At 38.5% G+C, this 24,526-nt stretch overlaps 2 protein-coding genes across 5 annotated transcripts in view; one reads left to right on the top strand and one right to left on the bottom strand.

The window, feature by feature from the left end:
- The window catches only part of ACYP2 (acylphosphatase 2), a 274,964-nt gene that overhangs the window by 25,433 nt on the left and 225,005 nt on the right, over positions 1-24,526 (bottom strand). The gene's annotated exons all lie outside the window — the stretch shown is intronic.
- Positions 1,318-23,104, top strand: TSPYL6 (TSPY like 6). Its single transcript, XM_027072045.2, is given in 5 exon segments — positions 1,318-1,509; positions 21,630-21,727; positions 21,729-21,935; positions 21,937-22,272; positions 22,274-23,104. Coding segments are annotated over 5 exon segments (1,152 nt in total). The 3' UTR covers positions 22,593-23,104.

Raw genomic sequence — 24,526 nt, 5'->3', positions numbered from 1 at the left:
TAATGGACTGAGCCACCCAGGTGCCCCAAGAAACATTCATAAGAGTACATCTCTTTCTTAAATATTCATAAGAGAATATGGGGCAGGGGGTAGAGACACCAGACCAGAACGAAGACCAAATCAGGTAGAATTGTGCTCCAGTTCAGAATTAACCTCCGGGATCTTGAAAACTAACCACAGACAGGGTGATCTGCCTACCATGGAGCAAAGTAAAGGTTGGAGCAGACAGAGGATACAAGGGAGGATTGAGAGACGGTTGACAATTGCCACAATTCCCATCACCAAAATCCCCAACACGAACACTGATCTTTAGTTTCCCATCATCACTGATGGTAGGATTTGCTGGTCATTTATTGTTGGGGTTGTTTTGTTTTCTAATCACCACCCCCAACACCACTCCCAACAGACATGGGAGTGTAACTCACCTTGGGATTTATAGATGTATCCTAAAGCAATTTGTGAAGGATTTGGAGAACTTGGATATTCTTCTGTTGTTCTTTCACAAGAAATTGTGATTTACTATGTAAGTCAAACTTTGAAGGCAAAAATACTAAGATTAACATAAATTTCATTTCCAAGAGAAGTAGGATCTCCTGGGTAATCAATTATGAATAAAACCACATAAAATGAGTAGCAACAGTTCAGCTCCTTTGTGAAGGAGACAGGATATAAATAAGTGAACATATAAATGAAAAAATGAAAATAAACAGTAATGAAGTTTACTAACTATGTTGCTTGCTTCTGTTACAACTCATTCATTCTAAGGAAGAAAATAATTAGTGGGTAGAATATCATTAGTATTTTTAGAACTCTTGTTCAGATGTATTCAATTGAATTTGTGTAATGAGGAAAAATGGAACTTGGTAAAACATTTTCAATAATCATGTAGTTTCTATGTCACTTCAATCTGTATTCAACTCCTTAGGAAATGCTCCCACAATCAAGCTCTCCTTCCTGGTTCTCTCACCAGGAGTTATGCCACTATGACTTTGAGGAGCATCTGGGTGACTCTGTCGGTTAAGTGTCGGCCTTCAGCTCAGGTCTTGATCTCACAGTTTGGAAGTTCAAGCCTGTGCTGACAGCTCAGAACCTGGAGCCTGCTTCAGATTTGTGTCTCCCTCTCTCTCTGCCCATCCCCTGCTCACACTCTGTTTCTCTCAAAAATAAAAATTAAAAAAAAAATTTTAAAGAATATGACTTCAATTTTGTCTTTTTAATTTTACTTCATGATACCACAGCCCAGAACTAACTTGTACATCACAGAAAATTGAGCACAAGAGTTTCACCAAACTCTAGCTGTGATCATTTCTGCATATAATGTCTTCACCATCTAGTTCCCAGAAGATGAGGAATCTTAACCAACTGAAATTGGATCTGGTCCCCAAAGTCATCCCATACTTACTTTTCCTGGGCATTACTAGGCTTATAACCCCTACCTCTCAGCCTACTGATCGAGACACTGGTATCTACAAAACATCCATCGACAGTGCCCTGTACATGTGCACTACAGTAGGACCTCAGATTCACTTTGTATACGGGGCTTAATTTGATGAGCTGAATTCAAAAAGTTACCTGGATATGATATAGCAATCATATTCCTGGGTATTTTTACTAAAGACCTGAAATAGAGATCTCAAAGATATTAGCACTCCCACCTTCATTACAGCATCATTCACCCTAGTCAGGATATGGAAACAACCCAGATGTCTGTTGATGCATGAATGGATAAAGATGGAGGGATGAATGGGTAAAGAAAATGTGGTATATACATACAATGGAATATCAGTTAGCCTTAAAAAGAAGGAAATTCTACCATATATAACAACATGGGTAAACGCTGAATACATTATACTAAGTGAAATAAGTCAGTCACAGAAAGACTAATACTGCACCATTCCACTTATATGAGGTATCTAAAATATAGTTAAATCCATACAGTCAAAAAGTGGAATGATGGTGGTCAGGATCTGGAGGGAGGAAGAAATGGGGAGTTGCCAATCAACTCCCATAAAGTTTCAGTGAAGCAAGATGAATATGTTCTAGAGATGTTGTACAACATTGTACCTATCGTCAATAATACTATACCATATACACTTAAGAGGTTAGCTCTTATGTTAAGTGTTCTTACATACACACGTGATCTGACATTCAAAGCATCAGAATATATATACCCAATTGTCAGAAGGGACTTGCGCCCTGTTTTCTGAGCTGCAGTGACAAGCTTAATTATAACTGGATTCTAAGTCACTAAGACTAATCTTAGGTACTGAATTAAGGTAATAAACTGGAGTTAATAAGACAAAGAGTAATCTATTTTAGATTTTGTTACTTTCAAAATGTTTTTAATTATGTTACTTCATTTGGGGTGCCTGGGTGACTCAGTTAGTTAAGCATCTGACTTTGGTTGTTCAGGTCATGGTCTCGTGGTTCATGGGTTCAAGACCTGAGTTGGGCCCTGTGCTAACAGTGCAGAGTCTGCTTGGGATTCTCTTTCTCTGTCTACCTCCACCCATACCCTGCTGGCACTCTCACTCTTTCTCTCTCTCTGTCAAAATAAATAAATAAAAACTTAAAGAAGAAATTTAAATTTAAACCTTCAACATCTAAAATATTATTTCCATTTACGTATGAAGAGACCTAAGCTCATACAGATAAATTCTTCTCCCTCTTGGTGATGTCTCCTTTTCCACCTTTTATATACTTTCCCCTCTATGATCCTGATGCCTGGTAGATTCTCTTTAAACAATTAGCCAAAAATGCCAACCATGTAATGGAATGTAAACTCACTTTCCAATAACCATCTAATTTCTCCCTTTTTTCTCTCAAATTTCTCTTTAGCATCTTAAGAGTGAAATCTATGCAACATCTCTTCTCCACCCCTCATTAACTTTTCAACCCACTGAATCTGGCTTTGAAGCCCACTCCTCCACTAAAATTGCTCTCAACAAAGTTATCAGAGACCTCCAAATCACTAAATCCAAAGCATTATATACATTTTTGCTCTTTTTTTTTTTTACTTGACATTTCTTCTCCTCTCCGCCCTAGGCTTCTGGGACACCACGCTTTTGTCTTCCTCCCACATCTCCCTGTGATCCTTCTCAGGGAGAGTTCCTCTTACTTTGTTCAATCTTTACTTTTCCTGGTCTTTATTTCAGCTTCTGCTCCTAATCCTTCTGCTTGCTCTCTTAATCTCTATCTACTCTTTCAATGACTTCATCTAAACCCAGATTTAACACCAAAGCTCCAGATTCATATACCCTCTGCCTACTGAGTGTCCCCACTTGACTGTACCATATCTACCTCCAGCCACTCCCTTTACTCTCTGACCACACACACCTCCCTCACCCAATGTGCTCTTCCTCCCACATTCTGAAACTTGACAGAACTGGGGAGTCATAGACTCTCAACATCCATGCACAATCAACACGTCCAGTTGATTCTAGTGGTCTTTCATCTCTCTTGTTCATTTTTATTGCCCTTGACTTACATCAGGTTCTTGTCTATTTGCCAGGAATACAGGTCAAGATTGGCTCTGAGGCTTGGGGCCATTACTTAGCAGGTGCAGTGAAAAGATTTGAGATTTGTCACCTTCATTTAAAATTTTTTTTAAGTTTATTTATTTATTTTGAGAGAGAGAGACAGCATGAGCAGGGAAGAGGTAGAGACGGGGAGGGGAGGGGAGGGGAGGGGAGGGGAGGGGAGAGAGAGAGAGAGAGAGAGAGAATGAGAATCCCAAGCAGCCTCCGCACATCAGCCCAATGCAGGGCTCGAACTCAGGAAACCATGAGATCATGACCTGAGATGAAACTGAGAGTCAGATATTTAACTGACTGAGCCACCCAGGTGCCCCAGTATGTTACCTTCCTATCACAGTGTTTGGATTTGGACATCTCCTATTGCTGGAAGACTAGGGATGGGGAAGTGCTTGCTCAGGGATAGAAAATTATAAATCACAACGTTTGCATTTTATCTTCACAGTAGTTGAAGTTTATTTAAAAATAGCCACAAAAGCAGATGAGGTACCAAAGGAATAAGTGAACAATTGGAGGTATTGATGAACAAATAGTTGTTAGACATCTATTCTGTCATCTACGTTAGGCATCTGGGTTACCAAGACTAATATGGCATGGTTTCTATGTGCAACAAAATCATACTCTAGTGGAAAAGTAGATGATTCAAATTTAGCAAGGAATGTATGAAGCATCATATGAGTACAGAGGAGTTTTCTTTCTGCCCTTACTGCAGTAGCACATTAGATGGTGGAGGAGGGAGTGATGTCCTGCCTCAGGAGGAAGAGTAGAGCTTCCAGAAGATATGAAAATGCTCTCGCTCTTACAGAAACCTTAAGGGAGTGTAACCCTGGATCCTGACAGTGGGGATTTGGGGAATTCAGCCAGCTGTTTTCTCAACTTACACAACCTATGTGATTCCTACTCTCTACATCTCTAAAACAAAAAGGCTGGTATAAATGAGGTTGGCAAACCTTTTCTATAAAGAGCCAGAGAGTAATGTTTTAGGCTTTGTGGTCCATATAATCTGTCACAACTACTCAACTCTGCTCTTGTAATGTAAAAGCAGCTATAGACAATACATAAACAGATGGGCCTGGCTGTATTCCAGTACAACTTGATTTACAAGAACAGGCCGGGGGCTGGATTTGGCCTATGGGATGTAGTTTGCCTACGCTTTGTCTCCATTACCTCTAAGATGCTTTCTAAACTTACCATTCTATTGGTTCCTGAAACAGTAGTTCTCAAAAACTTGATATACTTCATGGTTTTTAAATGTACTTTGTTGTGGCTGGTTAGCTCAGTAAGTTTAAATTGGCATTAAGAATAAGATTTGGAGTCTGATTTATTGTGGGTCAATTAGCTTCGCTGTTCCATGACCACAAACCACACTGGGAACTTCAACAGATTCATGGTCCTGCCTGGAGCCAGGTAGAGCAATGTGACAAATACCATCCTCTCCTGCTTCTTTTTTAAAAAAATTTTTTTGATGTTTATTTTTAAGAGAGAGAGACAAGAGTGTGAGCAGGGGGGTGGGCAGAGAGAGAGGGAGACACAGAATCTCAAACAGGCTCCAGGCTCTGAGCTATCAGCACAGAGCCCAACACAGGGCTCGAACCCACAAACCATGAGATCATGACCTACGCGAAGTCAGATGCTTAACTGACTGAGCCACCCAGGTGCCCCATCCTTTCCTGCTTCTAAGAACAAATGCCCCAATGATGGTGTGGCAGCATCCTTTTTACACATGTACCAGCACCACTGAGTTCATTTCAAAAAAGCAACTACTTTTCTTTTTCTAAAAACGTTTAGAGTGTGTGTGCAAGCATGGGAGAGGGGAAGAAAGGCAGAGAGAGAATCTCCAGCAGGGTTCATGCTCAGTGCAGAGCCCAACACATGGCTCGATCCCACAACTGTGGGACCATGACCTGAGCCAAAATCAAGAGTTGGATGCTCAAATGACTGAGCCCCCCAGGCGTCCTAAAGAGCAACTTATTGTCAAAGAAAGTTGTCAACATAAAAGCAGGCTTTGGGAATCTATAGGTCAAAAGAAATGTCTCATCACCTTTTAATTAAACCAAATTGGTTTTTATGGCTACTCAACAAAAGGAAAACATGCTGCTATGCACATAAGCTAAAGCAGAATCACCAAATTACATGGCACAGAAATCACCAAATTACATGGCACCAAATTACATAGCAAATTCCTTCCTTTCCTTTGCTAGACATCACTAATTAATTCTAGTGCTTTCCCGCACAGAGCCTAGACGTGTTCTCATAACTCTTCCAAACACACTGAACCAGGATGCTACACTGAGTAGCTTGGCATCCCCGTGCTAGATAAAGCTTCTTGTCATACTGCAACAAAAGTTACTGTGCCTTATGTTTCCTATCATTTTCCATTCCTATCACCAAATTACTCTTGTTAAAAAGATGTACATACAACCTTGAATATAGCAGCTATAAAATTCAACAATACAAAATTGAAGGTAGTATAAATTTCATTTAGCAGCTAAGAGTAAATAAGTTAAAACCTTTTATGGAGAAAAACTGGACATTGTTTATTATAATCATACTAGTTGGGTACTTGGGGATTTGTTATATTATTCTTTCTGCTCTTGAGTGTGTTTTAACTTATTTTTAAGTGCCTAATGAAGATAAAAATATCATGGTAGTGATATAGTACATAAAAGTAAAATCTAAGTTAACTAATTGTACACAACTGAAATAATTCAATGCGGCCTTGTTGTACAAAGTTTTGTGCCTTTGCTTATTTAGCATATTAAATTACAAAAGTTTACTACTGAAACCATTTTACTAGTTTCTTAATATGCATACTAAAGGATTTATAGAAGTTTATAAATGCATGAAATATTTATGGAAAAATAAATAGAAACTACCTACCTTAAGTAGGTGCTTCTGGCTTACTTTTCACTGAATATCCTATTGTTCCTTTTGAGTTTTTGTACGTGTTGCATGTGTTGCCTAATTAGATAAATAAAATGTGACTCACTGATTCCACTCCTAAAAAAATGTATCCTGAGGTAATAACTGAGGAGTGGGTAAAGATTTTACCTCAAGGATGTTCACTGTATATAACAAGAAAATATTTCAAGGAATCTAAATACCTAATAATTAGGAATTGGTTAAATAAGTTACTGTATTTTCATATAAAGGAATACAGAAGATGAATTTTTACTTATAAAGATGTTTGTAATATGGTGTTAAGTTTTTTTTTAAAGCAAGTTACACAAGAAGATGTGTATTATGACCTTAGTTTTATAAGAAAATATATACAGACAGAAAAATATTTGAAGGAGGCACATCAAAATGATAATATAAACCATCTAAACCATCTCCTGAAATATGGATAGTTTTCTTTCTTCCTTTTTTTCAAATTTCTCCAACAAATATCAACTTTAAATAAAAGATTATTGATAAAGAGCAATCTTAACACAGAGAGAAATATAAAATTTGGCTTTTGTGATCAAAGCCAAAGTCATTACAAAAATACTGAAATTTTATTGACAATGTCTCTTGTAGAGGGTAGTGACATCCAGAGTTAGACACTACCTGGTATTTCACCAAAGATACCAAGTCTTTTCAGTGGATTTAGTAACTCCAACATGGTAATGTAAGGAATAATTTTCCCCCTGTATGAAAAAGAAATCTTATAATATTGAAAACTGTTAGACTAATACATATAGGTTGTGTAATAAACAAAGGGGAATGGTGGCTGAAATACCTGAACATGGAGACACCAGACATTTTGAGTGGGAGACTGATATGGATTCAATAGGTTGTTGTGGCCATGGCTGGCTGGTAAAGGGTCTTGTGCAGCATACTAAGGATTTGGACTTTTTCTGTAAAGACATGGACCAAGTTGTGTTTCAGAATGAAAACTCAAAGTGTCCATAGAGGGAGTCAAAATTAAAAACAGAGTACAAGTGGAGTGTTTATATTTGTAGTTTCTTTAATTTCTCCTAACAAGGATAGAAAGAACACACTGCAAGTTATTTGTTTCAGAAAAAAATATATGATATGTAAACACAAAACCCATAGCAATTGCTATGTCAAGAACTATAATATACATAGTTAGGGATAAGTTTAATGTTGCATTTTATTGTTTGACTAAATATAAATAAGAAATTATATTAAATTGGAACTTATTTTGTCCTTAACACTCTACACTAGGCAAATCAAGCACAGCTTGGATGTTCATTATAAATCAATACGTGCTGACATTCCAAGTTCACCTAAATGGAATGCACTTAGTATGTTAGATTCTATCAATCTGTTTAATCATTTCTCAGAGATTAATATTCCTTACAAAAAGAACCGTTAAATACAAAGGCAATCCCTACTCTGAGAGCTATCAGTTTCTTCCCGTGAGACCCCCTGGAAGCACATCCCTGTGGTTGCCAAAAAAAAGCACTAGAAAATTTCCCAGTTCCATCTTATTCCAAGACTTTAGGGACAATGTTAAAAAATGGTTTTCTTTCCTGATTTACTACCAGAGGCTAGAAATCATCAAGTGGTACTAGCTTCCTTTCAAAATTAAAAACCGTTGAAACCACACTTAAGAGCGTTTTACCTCTAGCAATTAGTCGTCCAGAGCTAGTGCTCAGTCTCCTGTGGGTGGGAGTGACACAGTGAGGCACATGACAGATTAGGAGGGCTAAGGAGTCAGATGTTACTGGAGAAGCGTACTTGGATTAGGTTCACGTTGTTCAGGCCCTCTTTTAGAGAATATGGTTAAACTCCTACAATTTAAGGGCTTGTATGAAATTTAACTTGAATAAATACAGAGGACCTGTCCCATCACAGTCAGCCAGGGGAGCCGGATCATTTTAAGTCAAAGGCAAAATATTAAGACCAAGTTTATTTAGGTGGAAAGGCTTTATTCTTCTTTCATATCTCCCCTTGCACAGAACTGTAAAACACCACTAGGAACCCTGAAACACAGTCTAGAGAATTCAGGACCACCTCAGCTCCGGTTGCCATGGCATTTTCTACAACTGAGCCTAGTGCCTTCTCTTGCAAACTGAAATAACACAGAGAAGGTAAAAAATATCTACACTGAATAAGCTATTACCAAAATTTAATTAATGTGTTTACCTTTTCCTATTCTGGGACAATTAAGCTAAGAACTATTAAAAAGTGGTAAACAAAACAACAAAAACCCGAAAGGAAAGACATTTGTGCCTTTACTGCCTGTTATTCAGGTTGCACTTGAACACAGATATTTTGGCTAACAAAGGGTAAGGAAATAAAGGATAAGGAAAGCACCACTGATGGTCTTTACCAGGGCAGCACTGACCTGCTGCTGTGGTCTGCGTCATTCTCCTTTATAGCCATGTTACAAAAGCCCTTCTTGGTTTATGTCAGGTTTTCTCTCCCTGCAAATACTGTGGCTCAAGAAAAAAGTTTGACTCATTAGCTTTTCCTCCCTATGCTTCCTTTTATATGAAAACTTAGTTAAAACCTATTTGACATTCTAAATAATTTTCAACAAAAAATGTTTAATTTCTCCCAGATATTTCTTTTAGGTTTGGAGAACAATAATGTTATAGTCTCAATATGATGCTGGTCTTTGTGAAGCTCAGGAGACAAAGCCAGATGCTTGTGCATGCGGCAAATTCCTGTTTTCATCCCCCAAATAACCTTTTTTTTTTTAAGTTTGTTTATTTGTTTTGAGAGAGACAGAGAGAGAACCCCAAGCAGGCTCCACGCTGTCAGCACAGAGCCCAACACGGGGCTTGAACTCATGAAACTGCAAGAACATGACCTTAGCAGAAACCAAGAGTCCAACGCTTAACCAGATGAGCCATTCAGGTACCCCCCCAAAAATAACCTTTTTAACTAGTGTCAGTACAAGTCTTCCCTCCCTACCCTTTTTGGCTGGGGATGGCAGAGAGAGCAGGAAGGCTATTGGGATAGCTGCTCAAAAGGTTTTGGATGTAAATATTTAGAAATGTCAACTAGTGTCTTCAATGAGATTTTATTTTTTATATATATATAATATTAAATTATAATTATATAGTTATTATAATTTTTTTAGAGACAGTGATCAAGAATGAGGAGGAGAGAGAGCATCTTAAGTAGGCTTCACACTCAGCATGGAGCCTGACATGGGGCTCAATCCCACGACCCTGGGATCATGACCTGAGTTAAAATCAAGAGTTGGCCACTCAACTGACTGAGCCTCCCAGGCACCCCTTCAATGAAATTTTAAGTTTAAAACTAGTAATTACAAAATCTACAGATTGTTTGCCTCCCAAGAGCTGTGTATCCTCCTTTGGATTTTTTTTTTTTTTTTTGGCATAAAAAGAGAATATTAACGCAGAAGTGATTATATCTTCTGAGGGTGCACTAAAAAGACAGGAACTTAAGACTTAGTAGTTCTCTATCATATGCCCAAACAGAGATGTTAAGGCATACTCCCCACAGTTTGTCATTTATTCAATTACATTTATCCAAAACTGGCTTTGGATAGGCTCTAATTTGGTTAAATTTGAATAGTCACAATTTTTTTTCATATTGTTGTTGTAAGAGCAGCACAAAGAGCAAACCCAAACAGCTTTATGAGAGAAAAGTCTACCTTCCACAGCTCCCACCTTGATCCTTCCTAGGCTTCCAGCCTTCCTAACGTCAATTCTTTGTTCTTTTCAGATGAAAACAAGATGACCCTGGCTAAGCATCTTCTTGTGAAGAGACTAATGACAAACACAGTCTTTATAAAAGATTCCACAGTTGAAATGTAAAATATTTTTTGCCCCTTATGTCCCAGCATTGAAAATGTCCTGTGAGAAAAGCACTAAGATTATTTCATTTGACTGATTGATCAACTGATCATTCATTCATCCTGTCTAGTATTCACTAGACACTTGTTACATGCAAAGCAATAACACTGATTCAAGATTGTGGAAAGTACAGTCTCTGACTTTGAGAAATTTGCCATCTTGAAGAGAAGTAAATGCATTTATCAACAGGGTTGTTGTCCAGCCTGTAAAAACTGGACCATTTGTCTGACTCTTTCATTGTACAGATGAGGAAATTACAGTACTGAGAGGTGAAATGAACCTCCTGAACTACATCATGGGTGTAGACATCACTGGGAGAATGGAGAAAGCACTGGCTATTGAGCAAGCCACTGACTCCATCACTCACTATTTATATGACTTTGGAGAAATTACTCAACTCACTGAGCTAAGCCAGACCTCAAAGGGCTAATGGGGGAAGAGGGGAGGGTGTGCAAGACTGGTGAGCAGGGGAACACAGACTTCCTTCAGGACTGTTTTCATACAAGTTTACTGTGACCCAGAAGCAGGAAGTGTGAAGTATATTTACAAGATAAGGATGAAAGTGAGCTGATGCAGCTTCTCCATGCCTCCCTACTTCCTCACAGACCCTTAACTAAAGGTCAGTGGTCAATACAGCCCTCAGGGAGTGATAAACCTGCCAGGTCAAGAACTCCAGGTTACAGGCCCACGGCCACTCATACACAGACCTCCACAGTTGGGTACTTGGGTGTTCCATTTCTTACTGCTTGTTTGGCCTAGCATAGGCCAGCTTTGTCCTACTACACTTGCAAAACTTTAGTTTCCTCATTTCTGATATTTAATTATATATATACTCTGTAGGCTTATTCTAAGACTTAGGCAAGATGGCATATGTAAAGTGCCTAGCAGGGTGCCTGACCCAGACAAGGTGCTTCATAGATGGCTTTCTTAGTTGAGGATATGAAAGTAGAATTCGAATTTCTGGACTCTCCAGCCTAATGCTCTTTCAATACACAAAGAATGACAACTCCATTTAGTGTGTATTTACTTTGTGCCAATGGAATGATATATTAAAGGGTGAGATAAAACTGTGGTTATTTGCAGAAAGCATCACATATCTAGAAATCCTAAGAAATCTGTTTAAATTTATTGGCCTATATGAGTTTATCAGAGTGACTAGGTTTATAATGAATTTACCAAAATTAGGAGCTTTATGATGTTAAGTGCCAGCTTAGTAATATAATAACAAGGGAAGAAATTCTATTAAAAATAGCAAAATGTCGGGGCACCTGGATGGCTCAGTTGGTTAAGGGTCCAACTTTGGTTCAGGTCATTATCTCACAGTTCATGGTTTCCAGCCCCGTGTGGGGCTCTGTGCTGACAGCTCAGAGCCTGGAGCCTGCTTCAGATTCTGTGTCTCCTTCTTTCTCTACCCCTCTCCCACTCATGCTCTCTTTGTCTCTTTCTCAAAAAATAAACAATAAAAAAATCTTTTTTAAAAAATAGCAAAATAAAACAAAACAAACAGGAGGGAGGATAAACTTAGAATCGCCTAGAACACTTATAAAGAAAATTGCATGGGGCACTGAAGTGGTTCAGTCAGTTAAGCATCTAACTCTTGATTTCGGCTCAGGCCATGATCTCATGGTTCATGAGTTCGAGTCCCACATCAGGCTCTGTGCGGACAGTGTGGAGCCTGCTTGGGATTCCCTCTCCTCCTCTCTCTCTCAGCTCTTTCCCCATTTGTGCTCCCTCTCTCTTTCTCAAAATAAAATAAACCTTTTAAAAAAATTACAATGGATTTTACGAGCCATATGCAAAGAAAACTACAAAGCTCTTCTGGAATGTATAAAACAAGATGAACAAATTGAGATATATACCGTATTATCATGTAGGAAAACCAATTTCAGCAAGTACAGTTATTTACTATTTGTTAAATATTAAAATCCCACACTAACAAAGAAACCATGAATATAATGCTGATCTAGGTCCTAGGAAATCTAAAACAAAGCATACTGCTTAAATTATTAAATAATCAAAGCAGTGTGGACCATACAGAAATGAATCTAGTTTACAAGTATCATAAAATTGGGGAAAATAGTAATTATTTAATGTTTGCCTAATTATACTTTAGTAACTCCCAGAATAACTGGTTAACCAACACAAAGCAAAACATGATTTGGATCAGCTCTTATACTACACACCAGAGTAAGCCCCTAGTGGATTAGAGAGTCAAGTATTTGCTTTAACTCTTAGCAAAGCTAGGAAAACAAAGAATAAAATATTTTTGAAATCTTTAGAGGGATATTATCTTTGAAGAGTTTATTACAATAATGGAATTGTAAATGAAAAAATAAATGGCTCAAAAAATCAAGCAAGAAAATAATATAAAATAAATATAAAATAAAAAACTAACTCGATTAAGAGAAACACAATTGCGAAACATTTGTATTGATTATGATAAAAAAGAAGTTGGCATACATAATTAAGAACTTATTCAAATCTTCAAAAACTAAAACCTCAGGAGATAAATGGTCAATGTATATAAACATACAATTCACTTATGAAGAAATGTATGTATATTATATATATTAACAAGTATATCATGAATATATGATCGAATATATACTTGCATTATATTAAAAATACATAATGTACAATTAATATTCTCAGAAGGATATTTATAAAAGCAAAAACTGAAAACAAGCCAAATACCCGATATAAATTATACTTTATAAACTCAACAGAGTACTATATAGGCATTAGAGGTATAATTATAAAAACTGGAAAAAATTGTTCCTATTTAATGACGGAGGGGAGCCCAGTAATAATTCCACTTACTGTGCATACTGAAGAAGACAAAACTCACAGTCACTATTGACGTGGAATAGTGGAATCGTGGATAATATTTTTCTGTAAATAAAATGGGGGAGGAAGCAGGAAGCAACTATACTAGTAGTTGAACAATAGTAGTTGTTGAACATTATGGATTCTAACACCTACTATATTTTTCACCATATAGATGAAAGCACAGAGTAGAAGAGAACAGGAATATCAGTGTCAAATGGCAAGTTATTAGGTTTCCTAGAGGAAGGATCTTTCACTGTACCAGAACCTTACAGAAACCATGTTTCCAAAAGGTGCTGGAGAATGCAAGCATCACATCTTGAAAATCAAGTGTATGCGATTTTTGCCACACCTTTGTCTATGGAACCTTGTTCTGGGCTCTTGGTATCCTGTTTGTCTTCCTCCTTCCAGATACTTTATTTTTACCGTAATACTTTTTTCAAAAGTTTGCCTGGATTTAGACAAATAAATTCACATGTAAAAAATTAAGACATTTATTCTAACTCCTAATACATTTTGATTTCTTTTTATTGTCCTTTATCTTCTCCTTTACTGGATTCCATATAACAGACATAATTTGGATTATGAGTTAATAACCAGGAATAACAGACATGGGTTTCAATCCTGACTCAACTGTATGACTTTGGGCAAATTACTCATTTTTAATCCTTGGATACCTTCACCTATAAGATGGAAATAATAATACTCCATTGGGTAATTATGAGGTTTAAACTAAAGGAGTGAATTCATGTAATATACTTGGTATGGTATCTACTTCTAACATTAAGCTCTCAGGTAATGACATAGGAATATTCCACTTGAAATTGTATTCAAAATTTCAACTACTTAGAAAAAGATAGAAAAACAACCTTAAAATGGTTCTTCTACTTCCTTCAATACATTTCGTAGATCACATTTCCTTACAGAGAGTTACAGTTCAATGAGAACTCCCTCATTGAGAAATTCCCATATTTTTCTGTCCTATACTTGCTTTTTTTTTTTGTTTAATTTTTTATTTGAGAGAGAGAGGGGGAGAGAATGGGGGAGAGGGCAAGAGGGAAAGACAGAATCTTAAGCAAGCTCCATGCTCAGCATGGAACCCAACACAGGGCTTGATCCCAAGACTCTGGGATCATGACCTGAGCTGAAATCAAGAGTCAAATGCTCAACCGAATGAGCCACCCAGGTGCTCCCTGTGTTTGCCTTTTTAAAGAGGCCCTGATTTCTTTATAAAATGGAATTGTGTGTAAATAAATAGATATACCAATTTCCCTTAGTCACAGCACCCAAATGAAAACTGTCATTTACTGGAGAAAAGGCAAAGAGGAAAAATGCATCTATTCAGTCCTGGCTTTCTGACTTCAATAGTCTAGCAACCTCATTTCAACTACTGAAGGCTGCAGAATGATCAAAATCAAAACCCACAACTGTTGGATAGAGTTCATATTTAAAATTTTGCAAATGAAAATGAATCTCAGTTGAAAAGTGACTCAGATAGGGAGAAAGGGGTGTTTTTAAGAGATTAAATGTTGTGGTTCAGACTCAGAAAAACCATGGTTGGCCAAAAAGCAAGGCTTTCATATTGTGTCTTCATCAACATCAGTGACTACAGTGTAGGTTTTCTGGAGGTGTGTTTTTTAAACACTCCTTGAAATCCATAAGTATAATATGAGCATTACTTGGACTTTATTTGAATTTATTTGAATTTCAACAGCTACCAGCAGATGTGCTTAGAAGGAATAGGCCCCCAATTCCCAAATAGCACAGTATTTCACATCTATTTTAGACTCTGAAATGAGATTCCAGGAAGATGGTTCTGAACCTTTCTCCCAGCTGCAGAAATACCTCCTCTTGTTACCCTGCTGACCTACACCAAGGGAAGCCACTTGAAAAGATGTTCTTTTGCCAACAATCATGTTACCATTGTAACCCACAAATGGAAAAATAAACTGTTGGCTCCTCTTCAGAAAACCTATTCTCACATTGCCCAGAACCAGGTAGATAAATAAAACCATAGCGTTCTTTTCATTCCTTTCTCATTTTCCAAAATGATCTTGTTATTTTTATAACCTCAGCAAGCTTATAAAATGGGGCTTATCTACCAACAGTGAAGTCATATTAACGTTTTTCAAGGTAAAGGGTTCCAGAACTATCCCCCTCCCCTGTTCCTTGGGACTTCACTCTATCGGCACACTCACACCAATTTGCTGTCCCTCCTGCCCTCCCCACCCCTCACTTCAGGATGTACAAGCCCTTCTATTGGAAAATAAAAACCTCTAACCTGAATTCTTCTCTACCTATTGCCCTATCTTATTTCTTTCCTTCACAACCAAGCTTCCGGAGCTAACAAATCCCTATTAAGTCAAGTGGAAACTCTAGGACTTTGCTTTCAGACATAATAGCAACAACTTTATTGGGTGCCTGTCTATCCCAGGCACTCTTATAGGCGTTAAAATTGTTTTACTTGATTACAAAAATGCAGGACTAATTCATGTTCATTTTAACAAGTGAAACAATACAGAAACAGATAAAGACAAAATCAACCTCATCCCCATCCCCAACCCTCCACCACCTGAGCTCCTTATCTTATTTGACACAACCACCACGAGAAAATTGAGGCCTAGAAAGTCTCAGGATGTACCCTGCAGTGTTTAAGAGGAAGAACTTATGGATCTGACTGCCTGATTCCTGACTTTGCCATTTACTAAGTGTTCATGAGCAAATTACTTCTTATTTCTGCACCTCAGTCATCATATCTGTAAAATGGGGCTAATGACAGTGCCTAGCGCAGAGGGTTCAGTGAAAATATAATGCACCAAAACACAAAAACACTGTTATTTCTAAAGAAAAAAACTGATTAAAAAAAGAGATTGTTCCAAAATGACAGCTGAGAAGAAAACAGGCATTAGAACAAAATTCTGTTCACCATTCTGTAACTAGTACAGAGTCTAAAAGAATCTTTTCAAGCAGCTGGAAAAGTTGGCTCAAAAAATATGCTCCTGTAATGATGACACCGTGATGCACTTTGTTTTTCAAGGTCATGCTATTTTTTTTAAAAAAGATCCCATATTTCAAATTTTCATAAATTAATTTTATTGATTTGCTATAGTATCAGCTTCCTTATTTTTAATCATTAGTTTCATCCCAATTAAGTTAAAATGATTATGTTTAGCATTTAGATATTACAAACATATTTTATGTAATGTTTTATACCACTTTTTTCAATTTTTTAAGTGGCTCTTTACATCTGTAGGCTGGTCACAGTCACCCCTGCTATCTGGCTCCACCACGCCAGACCAGCACCCTACAGAGACTTTCAGCCCCTTACGGTTTTATCAGGCACCATCATGCATATTTGCTCTTTCTGAGTGCTATATTCCTAGCACATGATTAAATCACAATTATTGACTTTCCCAGGGTAAATCATTACCCACTCTCTGGTAACTAAAATATTTTCATTCCACTTCTATTTATATACTTTTTCCAAGGGGCTGTAGAGAGATGACTGCAGCTGTAAAGCTACTTGGTTAATCACTCAAAGCCTCTTTTTCACCAATTCCTTCTGCAAACACAGTTTCATGGGCTTTCTATGGGAAACTGAGGAAAGTAACAAAGTGTATCTCCTTCACTTGTCTACCAGCATTCTTTCTGGTCTTAAGTAAGTAACACCAGATTGAGGTCCTCAACGTTCTACCCTGGGTGGCCCAGCCCAAGGAACCATGGCTCTGCGTGCCAAATTATACAAACATACTTGCTTAAAGAATTTAAGTCAAGGGAGATCCCTTTCAAAGCAAGGAAGAACTGCTCAACAGGATTTGAAGAGTCAAAGGGAATTAAGACTACACAATTCACAGGCTCTCTTCATTCATCTTATATTAAGTTTATCCATTAAAAGATCATGGTTTTTTTTTTTTTTTTTTTCTGTTTCCCAGAGAATTTAAACACTTCACAATTCTATGCTGTGCAGAATTGTGGCTACTATGGACCTCTCCCAAGAAGCCATCCTTCTTTATTTCCTCATTTTTCTTTTCTTTCTTCCCTTTTTCTTTCTCTATCTCTCCCCTCTTCCCTCTTCCTCTCTTTTCACATTTCTATTTCTGCTTCTGGTTGACTAGACAGTTCATATATTTTGTATTATCTTTCTTTATTCCCCCTTTCTAATATATATATATATATATTCCCCCTTTCTAAAATATATGTGTATATAATATATATGTTCCCCCTTTCTAAAATATGTAATATATATATGTATCCCTTTCTAAAATATATATATACACATATATAAATCTAAAAAAAAGTAAATATATATTTATGTTATGTATATATTATATATATTATATTACATATATATAAATATATATATAAATATATATACACATACATATAGCCAGAATGTTTCAAGCCCCAACTTAAAATCCTATTTTGTTCTCTTCAGTAGTTTCTAGTCCATCCTCTAGGACTCAAACAGAATGAAAGACCCCAAGAGAAATTACCATTCACCCTAAACCCAGTATAGTCACCATTCACTTTCTAATTAAAAAAAAAAAAAAAATACACGTTGCTTATTTTTTATCAGATCCTATATGTGTAACCTTCTTCTAGGCACTCTGAGAAAAATAGTGAAATACAGGGTCTGTGACATTAATATGAAATTCTAAAAGCATCTGCTTTCCCACTAACTGCTTTCAGCAAAGGTGGCATTGCTATGTAATTAACCTTGGCCCTAGAATACAGGCCCAGCTTTAAATCTCCTGTCATCACTTTAGATCGCCTAATGCCCTGCGTTCATGCCCAGGTCATGATCCCCAGGTCATACCCCCCTCATTTCTCAGTGATTTTAGCTCCTGGCTCTTTCTCACTGCTCTCTGGCCTTATCTTTCCATCACTTCAATATACACATCAGTGATCCTTCACACCCTGGCCTCGTGGTTCACTGACCTCCCCACCTGGAATGACCTCATCCTCAATCTGCCTCATCTGAGCCCCATTTGGAAGGATGAGTAAGATTCTGACCAATCCTCTGTGTTCCACTCCCCAACCTCTGTGGCATCCCTCCAGCGCACTCTGGTACTTGGCCCAACAACACCTCAATTCCCTGGGTCTTCCAGTGCATTGATCAGGCCACCTGTTCACTGCCCCTCATCCCTGTATGTCCTCTATTCCTGCAGCTTCAATTCTAAGATCGATTATTGTCATCATTTTCTTGCTCTTCTTGCTTCAGCTCTAAATCTAACTCTGCTTACTCATGCTGCGCCTGTACACTGAATGTGGCTGAAGAAAAATTCCCAACCATGCTGACGTAACTCACTTCAAATCCATGACCTTGAGAGCTCTCTTCTCAGAATCCCACTGCCTCTTGCCTCATCCTTTTAATAATCTTGCTTTCTGCCTTACTTATAACACTGAAGAAATCAGAAGAGAACTTCATAGATTCCACCACTTCTACCCACTGACCAGCATACATACCCTTATCCTTTGCCTTCCTGCAGTTCCTACAGGTGAACTTACCATGCTCCCATCGACAGCCAAGTCCTCCACCTTCTCCACTTAGGCTCCAGATTCCATCTGATCTCATCTATTCAAGGGCATCCATCGAATGATTCTCCTTCCTCTCTCCTACATCATTTTTTGCTCCCTACCAAATCATTGACATCAGCACGTACACATACTTCCTTTTCCCCCATTTTAAAGACACTTTCATTGACCTACTTTCTCCACCAGCTCTCACCCCCCTTCTGTAGACCACAACTCCTCAAGAGTTGTGTATACTTGCTACCTTCACTTTCTCCCTTCACATTTCCTCTTAAACCCATTATAGCTAAGCTGTCACCCTCCCACGCTTCCAAAACTGTTCTTGTCAAGTGATGACCCCATTTCTTTATTTCCTTTTGGAGCAAATTCTTCAAAAGAATTGTCAATGTTCACTGTCTCAAATTTCTTTTCTCTCATTCCCCTTAAAACCCACTCCAGCCCCCTCACTCCACTGAAAGTGCTCTTCCTGAGTCACCAGTGATTCTTTTTGCTGTAAAATCCAATGGTCAATTCTCAGACTTCATTTTATTTGACCTGTCATCACCATGTCACACATGTGAACACAGTTGAACACTTCCCTTTATGCATCAGGCTGCCAGCACACTGCACACTCTGATTCCCTCCTACCTCAGTGGTCTCTCCTTAGTCTTATTCTCCTTGACCTTATAATTTTGGAGGCCCCAGGGCTTAGTATATCAATACTCACACCCTTGGTGATTTCATCTAGCTCTCTGGCTTTAAATATCATGTATGCTGTTTATTCCCAAATCTGTATCCCGGTCACAGACCTGAGTTTCAGATTTCTAATCCTTACTATCTCAACTGTTGTCTAACAGTCATTTTAAACTCCACTCATCCAAAAGTAAACTTCTGATTCTTCTGTAGAGATCGGCTCCATCATGATCTTCCCCTTTTCTGCTTCTGGCAAGTCTATCTTACCAGCTACTCAGGTCAAAATCCATGGAGTCATTTTTGACTTCTTTGTCTGATTTCCCCTACCCAATTTATCATGAAACCATGCTGGCATTACCATCATACTACACCCACCATCCACCTCCATTGCTACCACTTGGTCTGAGAAATTTCTTTCACCTGGACTACTTTGGATAGCCTTCTAAAAGATCTCCCTGTATCTACCACTGCCCCCATCCAGTCTATTCTTCACCCAGGACCTAAAACAATCCATGCAAAACCTAAGCCAGATTTTGAGTCCTCTGTTCAAATTTCTGAAGTGGCTTTCCATCTCACTAAGAGCAGAAGCCACAAGTCTTACAATATCCTATGAGACCCTACTTGATTTGGCCTCTCTCATTCACTCTGCTCCAGTCACAGTGATCTCCTTGTTATTCTTTGAATGCCCTAGGCATGCTCCTGTCTTACAGCCTCTGCTTAGCTCTTCTCTCTTCTTAGAATGCTTTTCTCTATAATATCCTCTAGCCAAGTCTCTCGTCTTTGAATCTTTGCCAAAATCTTACCATTTCAATGAGGCTTCCTCTGACCACCCCTTTTAAAATTATTGTTCCCCACTCCCTACTCCTAGAACCCTCATTCCCCTTATTCAATTCTTGTTTCTTTTCCATAGTACTCATTACTTCCTATTATGTTTTACTGTTTAAGTGCTATTTATTGTCTTTCTCCTCTGTTAGAAACTCCAAAAGGAAAGAAATCTTTGTTCTGTTTACCAATATACCCCAAGGGCCTAGAAGTGTGCCAGGCATAGCACAGGCACACAATAAATATTTAATGTTTAATAGACTATGTATTTAATAGACTATGTAGGTATAGTAGTATTTGTCTCAACATCATTTCAGCCTCATGCTATTTTGTGCAAAGATTACTTTGAAACTCTTGATTCAACTTATTTATTGTTTCTACATCTGTTTAGGTTTTCTACTGCCTTTCAGTCAGTGTCAATGAAATACATTCTGTGAAATAATATATTTCATCCAGGTTTGAAAATGCATTGGCATAATGTTTTCCAACATGCCCTCTGATAGTTCTTTAAATCACTACTGTGACTATTTTTCATTCCAAATACTGTTTACTTAGTCTCTTCCTCATTTTATTGTTAATCTTTGGTTGATATTTTATTGTTTTTCATTTTTCTCCTCTAATGTTCCTCATTTACTTTTTCTCTTTCTTTGGCCTAACTCTGCTAATTTTACACATTACTCAGGTTATACTCTTTGATGAGTGATATAATGCTCACCAGTACTTCTAGTTTCTTTTTTCCTAGACGATAGCACTTACCTGACCTTGTGAAGCTAGGCAAGGCCATCTGACTAGCTCTGGCTAATGACATATGCCATTTTTGATGCAAACATTTAAAAACCCATGCATGGGGAGGTGATGGTCTTCTCAATAAACAGGGTCTGGTCAATTCAATATTTATATGGAAAAATGAATCTTGATTCCTATCACATCACTCACAATAACCAATTTCAGATCAACTGTAGGTATAAAAGTTAAAGATCCTGGACAGGGAAGATTTCTTAAACAGAAAATAAAAATCACTAATCTAAAAGGGGAAAGTGATAAATTGGAATAGGTTACAATTTAAAACTTCCGTTCATCCAAAGACATAGTTAAAATAGAGGAAAGCAACTAAGAAAGGGAGGAGACATTTGCAATACACCTGTTTCTAAAGAGACTTGTATCTAGAATGCATAAAGGATTCCTACAAATCAATATGAAAAATACAGAATACGCAACAGAAAAATGGGGAGAAGACTCAGACACCTCGTAAGGAGAGGATATCAAAACACATGAAAAGTTTCTTTGTTACACAGGAGGTAAATGCAACTTAAAACCAGCATGTGATAACATCACACACACACTAGCGAGGCAGAAATAGAAAGGATGGCACAGGTTATGGAAATGGACTATCACGAGACTGACCCATGAAGGGCCTAGAAGCAGCCTCTGAGTAAATGAAAGCAACATGAAAAATGGCTTTTAGTGTAAAGAGCCACACGGTCCTAGTGGGGACAAGGGCCTAGAGATCTATGGCACATGGAGGCTGGGGTCTGAAGTGATGGCTCGGGCAAAGGCCAAGAAAACAGACTGAAAGGTGTGCCATCTTCTGAGGAGCAGTGGGTGAGGAAGAGAGGGCTGGAGTGGTGGAGGAGAAGCCAGGAGGTGAAGAAATGGAAGCAATGGAGGAAAACAAAGTGGTAAATTAGGTGAAAGTCAAGGGAGGTCCCTGGTCCCTGAATGTGGCTCTCCACATGAGCTCCGTGGAGGCCAGCCAGCCAGAAATGGACACGGAATGCTCAGGCTGACAGAGCCATACTGCAGGTGGAGCACAAATTTGGGAAGGTATGGCAACACTACCTAGAGCAGAGGAACTACATCATTCAGAATATCCCCAGCTTCTAGGTCAGGGCCTTTTGGAACCACCCACAGCTGTCCACCCTGATTAGAGGCCAAGAAGCATAGATGTTTAAGTACATAACCAATATGGAGGTGAAGGGCTTCAGATACCCTAGGATGGGCTGCAAGTTCAAGTTGTTCTTTCTAAGAAACCCATAGTGCAGAAACAAGCTCACTGTCAAGGAATATGAGGTTAGAACTCCCAGCCAAGTGATGTCTCTTGCCACTCCAAGCAAGACGTCATAAGAATCAAGACATCATCTGCAGCTTCATTGCCTGGTTTTCAGACCACAACCTCCCAGAGTCTGACAGAATTGCTGAGATTATCAAAGAGGACCTCTGGCCAAATCCACTTGAATACTACCTATTGCATGAAAAAGCCCGTAAAGCTAGACTTGGCCAGATAAGGAAGCCAGTAGAGATCTCCTTGAGTTCCAAAGTGGTTAACCTCACCCTTGAAAATACTCCCATACAAGATCCCCTACCATTTCCTGCTGGACCTGTGCTTTGGCAACAGCACTGGATATGCCCATTACTCTTTATGTGCTGACCTTTCAGCATCTTCCTTCCTTTGAACATTCGTTCTCTCAACTTTAACATTAGACCTTTATGGCAGTTCCATATTAACATCACAGGCTATGTGGCATGGTTCACACTCTTCTAAGCCAAACAAATGATATTATAAATTGCACTGCTTTTATCTACACTGCTTGTTTGTTCCCAGGGCCTCTAGCCTGGTCACTACCACCTGGATTTCTAGCTATGTTCAGGAGCCTGTTTTACTCACTTTGCTCATCACCTGTGGACAATTGCTGGGCATTAATAAAACCCAGGGAAAACAGCAGTGTGCCACTTGGTCTATGTGATTTATGCAACTCCATTGCTCTTCTTACCCTTCTGGTCACCGACTGCTGCCTATACCCACCCCCTCAGGCTGTTGCCTGCTGGATGGACATTTTCCAGACCATTGTCAGCTCCACTTTCTGATTTTAGATAAACACTGATCTCCAGAACTGGTGGTGGGTCCACGTTTCCTGCCAGCCCATGAAAGACCTTTCTATTCCTCCCCTACAAGACCCCAATTCCTTACCACCACAACCACCACTCAGGAAACCTACAGGCTGTCAGGAAAGTGGTTGAGGTGATGAGTTAGACCCTATTCACATAACGAGGATAATGATAATGTCCTTGGTGATAAAGTACCAGGCTTTCTCAGCCTCACCCAGGGAATTCATATAAAATCTAGGGACTGTGAGTTGCCTCCATCCTTCACCTTCAACATGATTAAGTGTCACAGTTGCCACGGTGAGTGTACACTTTGTCTTCTCTTTCTCATTTCCTTCTCTTTGTCTCTTTCTCTCATATCTCTCCTACCTCTTTTTAAAAGTGGTAGCTTCACCCTCAACAAAAACATTAAAAAAAAAAGTGTCAGCCCAGACACATCTGCAAAAGCAGGCTCTTTAGTTTAATCTAGCTCTCTTTTCTTCTCCAGAGACAGAACTGGAGTCCTGTCAAGAAGACTACCACAGCTCTTACTGCCCCTCTGCACGCTTCCAGCCCCTCCTTCCCTTAGCAATGCCTATAGGGTTTAAGGGAAGACCAGTCTAGATGGAAAGAAAGGTGTTTCCTGTTCAAAGTGGATGAAAGAACCAAAGAGGTTGTGATGGGTGCCCCATGCAGGGAAAACTGAACTAAAGGCCAGGAGCAGAAACTGCCAATGAAATGCAGGGCCTAGAATTAAGACTGGGTTGACTGAGAACCTGCAAGGAAGGGATGCTTGCTCTGTGAGTGGTGACAGAAGGGCTACTTTTCTCAGGACTGGGATGGGAGAATTGCAGGTGGCTGAAGTGTTAGCTCTGTTACCTACCCAAGGGCTTTTTAAAGAAAAACAATGCCATGTTGGGTGTTTTCTCTTTTGTTTTCATGTGACCTTATTTATGTGAAAGATTAACTACTGTGCCCTTAATTTCACTCATATTTAGTAAAATCCTGTTACTTTCTCTGCTTCTGCTTACTGGGAAGATTCAGTCATATAGATTTGTTTTGCTTTCAATTGAGGGAACGCTTGGAAGAATATATATCTATTTCCTGTTTAATATGGAGAATTCTGTGAATATCCACAACAGTTTTCACCTTGTTTCTGTTAAAACTGTATCTTTAGAAATACAATTTGAATAACTTGGTCTCGTCAGAGGCTGAAGACTTCAGAGATTGTCGTCTTCATGGGAAAATTACCTACAAAAAATTTGTGGCCCTGATTATCTTGACAATTTACCCTGGTAACAACCTAGCAAATGATAGATCGCTTTTCCTAAACAGCAAAAATACTTGTGAGATTGCTCTGTAAAACTGGAAGGGTACCATTGGCCTATTTATTTGTACATGTTATGGCAAAATGAAAGCATGTCAGTCTGAAAAAAAAAACAGATAAACTAAAAAGATGGAAAATAACAAGTGTGGAAAAGTACACAGAGAAACCACAAT

This window comes from Acinonyx jubatus, chromosome A3 (genome assembly GCF_027475565.1).
Source record: "Acinonyx jubatus isolate Ajub_Pintada_27869175 chromosome A3, VMU_Ajub_asm_v1.0, whole genome shotgun sequence".
NCBI lineage: Eukaryota > Metazoa > Chordata > Mammalia > Carnivora > Felidae > Acinonyx > Acinonyx jubatus.
The sequence above is the reverse complement of the archived record's forward strand: the minus strand, read 5'-3'. Positions and strand labels throughout refer to the sequence as shown.